This window comes from Loa loa (assembly GCF_000183805.2).
Source record: "Loa loa unplaced genomic scaffold supercont3.196, whole genome shotgun sequence".
NCBI lineage: Eukaryota > Metazoa > Nematoda > Chromadorea > Rhabditida > Onchocercidae > Loa > Loa loa.
This window is the reverse complement of record NW_018108376.1, coordinates 54830-58438: the sequence shown is the minus strand read 5'-3', so window position 1 is coordinate 58438 and position 3609 is coordinate 54830. Positions and strand designations below refer to the sequence as shown.

General features: G+C 32.1%; 1 protein-coding gene across 1 annotated transcript in view; it reads left to right on the top strand.

The window, feature by feature from the left end:
- The first annotated feature begins 598 nt into the window (after positions 1 to 598).
- Positions 599 to 3609, top strand: part of LOAG_18108 (hypothetical protein) — a 10721-nt gene continuing 7710 nt past the window's right edge. The window contains exons 1-8 of the mRNA XM_020450776.1: positions 599 to 699; positions 879 to 987; positions 1271 to 1395; positions 1521 to 1681; positions 1925 to 2057; positions 2410 to 2583; positions 2888 to 3028; positions 3173 to 3406. Of these exons, the coding sequence (XP_020305512.1) occupies positions 643 to 699; positions 879 to 987; positions 1271 to 1395; positions 1521 to 1681; positions 1925 to 2057; positions 2410 to 2583; positions 2888 to 3028; positions 3173 to 3406 (1134 nt within the window). The 5' untranslated portion in view covers positions 599 to 642. The remainder of the gene's footprint in view (positions 700 to 878; positions 988 to 1270; positions 1396 to 1520; positions 1682 to 1924; positions 2058 to 2409; positions 2584 to 2887; positions 3029 to 3172; positions 3407 to 3609) is intronic.

The window sequence follows — 3609 nt, the reverse complement described above, 5'->3', positions numbered from 1 at the left end:
GTAAAAANAAAAAATAATACATACATATATATATATATATATATATATATATATATATATATATATATGAGAAAAAGGAATACTTTCAACATAATTTATTGGAAATTTATCATTTCGAATTAAAGATTCGACTCACTTTTATGTGTAAATTGACGTGTAAAATCGGATTAAAATCTGATATCACACCTAATGTACATTCGAAGAGAGTATCAAACGCTTGGTTTTCATATTTTATACTAAATTTCCTAAAATGTGCATTTGAAATAGTGCATAAATGAAAATAAACAAGGATGTTCTCGATACGGTTTTTGGCATAATTTCCAGAAAGGAAAAAAAAAGTTTGTCATGCTTTTCCAGTTACACGTTTACCTTTTAGCAAAACGTTGTGATGTTTGTAACGATAAGAAATAAACTTTGATTTTCGGAGAAATTGTATTTGAAAAAAATCTAAGATGGTAATTATTTCACAGGTAAAAATTGAATTTATAAAAATGAAAAAATGGATGGTTTTATGGTAATCAATTGCGGAAAATTTCTATTAGAATGGGAAAATGACGCTATTTCTGCTGTAATAATTGAAATTTTTCTTTGTTAGCAACCGACGAATGGACGAGTGGCGATGACAATGATTCTAGTGCTGGAATGGATACTGAGGATGAAGCCGGAGTTGCTGATTGGACCGATTTTGGTTCATTTGATGTAAATCTTCTGTTCTATTTTTTTTGTCACGGCCGTTAAGATGAACTTCGACCATTTTCGAGCGAAGTTTTTTTTCCTAAACATAGTACTTTCGGTTTTTCATTTGGTTCAAGTTTCATTATTTATGCTGAATTTAAGATTGACATTAACAGTCTTCCACTATTTATGCTGAATTTAAGGTTGACACTGACGATCAACGTCCTGCTCTCATCCGGAAAGAAAGTAAAGATTTCAAAAAAAGTGCCAAGAATTCGAAATGGTTGCAAGGATCGCTAATTTCAGCTGTAGGTAGGTGCAAAAACAATATAAGAAAATGAACAAACATATTTTTCTTTCCAATTAAATTACAAAATTTCTGTAATTTTCAAGAAATTATTGCTCACTTGTCACCACTGGGAATTGGTGTGATTTTCTGCTTTCATATTCTCTGAAGAAGTTTAATTAGAGTTCGGTTACGATGAGTATTAGATTAATTTATGCTTCTTCATTGGATCATCATACCACCATACATTCCTCAAAACCTCATTTTATCTAATAGATTAACCTTTATTTTAAATACAGTTATTTACAGGAAATATGGATTTAATAGTTTTTGCTCATGCGCAAAGGGTAGTTTCAGTTGAGAGAAATCCTTCAGATAACACTTTTCAAATTATTTCACAGTTCAACACGGCTGATTCATCTTGGTCTCCTCCGGTATACTAATTTAAATCTTATATATGAAGTTTAACATTGTACAAAATCAATTTGTTTCTCGATTTTTATCCATGAGTTCAATGTTTCCACTGAATACAACTGAAAACATTGACTTATTTTTTAAGGCCTATATTCGTTGTTTATGTGTACTGCCAATGAGTTGTACAAGGAAAACGGAAACGTCGTTATATGATTGGTCAGCGATTGTTGTTGGGATGAGCAATGGATATGTCCGATTTTTTACGGAAAAAGGCTTGCTGTTACGTTCGGATCACGTATCTGATAGGTGATTATTTAACATTTATGTCTAAAAAAAACTTGATGAACATGAAGGACATACAAGAAATGTATGGCGAATAAACAACAGCTTGTATTCCTTTAGAAGGCAAAAAATTATAAATATTCCTGAACTCGTAAATTTCCAGTAGTAAATAGTTCTGTGAATACTATGGCAAAATTCTAAGAATTTAAAGAATTCATGTGCTGATTTTTCTCCTTTCATCTTTGATAATAAGCCGTTGGTTTGCAGTCCCATCGAAGAAATTCGTCTTGGGAAATCAGTGATGGCTGGAAATCAAGAATTAGCGGTGATGTCACAAACCGATTTGACATGTATCGAAGGTCTTTCATTATACGTAGCGTTGAAGGCAGCGAAAAGTCAAGTATGATTTGAAAATTTTTCTCCACCACTTTCGTTACATTATATTTTTTTGCAGAAGGTCAAGTTCTCCATTTTATTTAACTCTCATATCATCAGTTCTATTTCGTTAGGTTCAGTTTAGCTGATAACTTTGTAATTTTCCAATTTGAATACGACAGCTCATATCATAGGTATCCCATTATCTTTTATTTCCCTAAAATTTATTTCATGTGATTTGCTGTCATTTGTCTGTCGATTGTCTTTGATTGTTCACCATTTAATTAATCATGCGAAACAAAAATAAAAGAAAAGGTAGAATTTTGAAGTGTTCATTTCCGATATTTTTGATAAAACGAATATTTTCTTTTCTCCAGCTTGCCTGTGGTGAGATGGATATTGAGAAAGTAGCAGCTAATGCGAAGTTAAATATTGAAAAGCTGAAGTTCGAATCTGGTATAAAAGTGGTTGATTTCGGTATTTCGGGTCCGTTGAAAGCAACTTGGTTCGATCTTCACAGTGCCGCAACACTTTCGCCTCAGGGTTATAAAGTAGGGACTGAAATATACTTAGTTATTTCGCCGGAAACATGGGACTTCCGATGTCATCCAGCGAGACGCATTTGTCGACACTAGAGCAATTTCTGATATTTTCTTTCGTGAGCCAGTAATTTCGTGATTTTAGAGGTAAAATTCTGCTGAATTTAGCTGCTACTATTTGTGTAGTTAGCTGGATTTTCTGAAATCACCGTTTTCGAAATTATTTCATTTAATAATTTAATGCAATCTCTTAATTGACGTCCGGTGTTCAGAATGAAGCGTTTGGTATATTTCGATAAATTTGGGACACTTTCAGGCCAAAATAGAACGATCATCACTTCCTCTTTATTCAACATATGTTTTTGTTGGACAGTCTCCCTACGTGGGCTTTGGTTGGCATACGCCAGGCGCTTCGCAGAATGTTTTAAGTGATGCTTTATTTGCTCTAGGAAATCAGGTATATAAAAGTGTGATTTTCTTCTAGAAAGAGGAAAATGGAGATAATTAAGAATTGAAGGGATTTATTATGAAACTATTTTTTTTTGCTTTCATGCAATTTTGAATTGACGATATTAAACTCTGGAAAGAGGTATATTTTAAGCTTACATCGTCTGTTGCATCAAGCATGCCATCGTTTGGTATACGTTCATTTCTGGGTATAGGCACATCCCGGAAAGATCGTCAACCGATTGTCGAAATTAAACCCAGTGCTGTGATACCAATGCGTTCGTCTATTGTTGATGGCAAGCGCGAAGGTGAACGCATATATATGGCACCAGCAAAGTATAAACTTGCTGCAGTTACAGATTCATTAGCTCGTGTGGCCTTAATTGATGTTAGTGATGTTGATTATCAGTAAACTGTTCATAAAACTTTCATATATACATATATGTATATATACATATGTATGTATACACATATGTATATGTATATACATATATACATATATATATATATATATATATATATATATATATATATATATATATATATATATATATATATATATATATATATATATATATATATATATATATA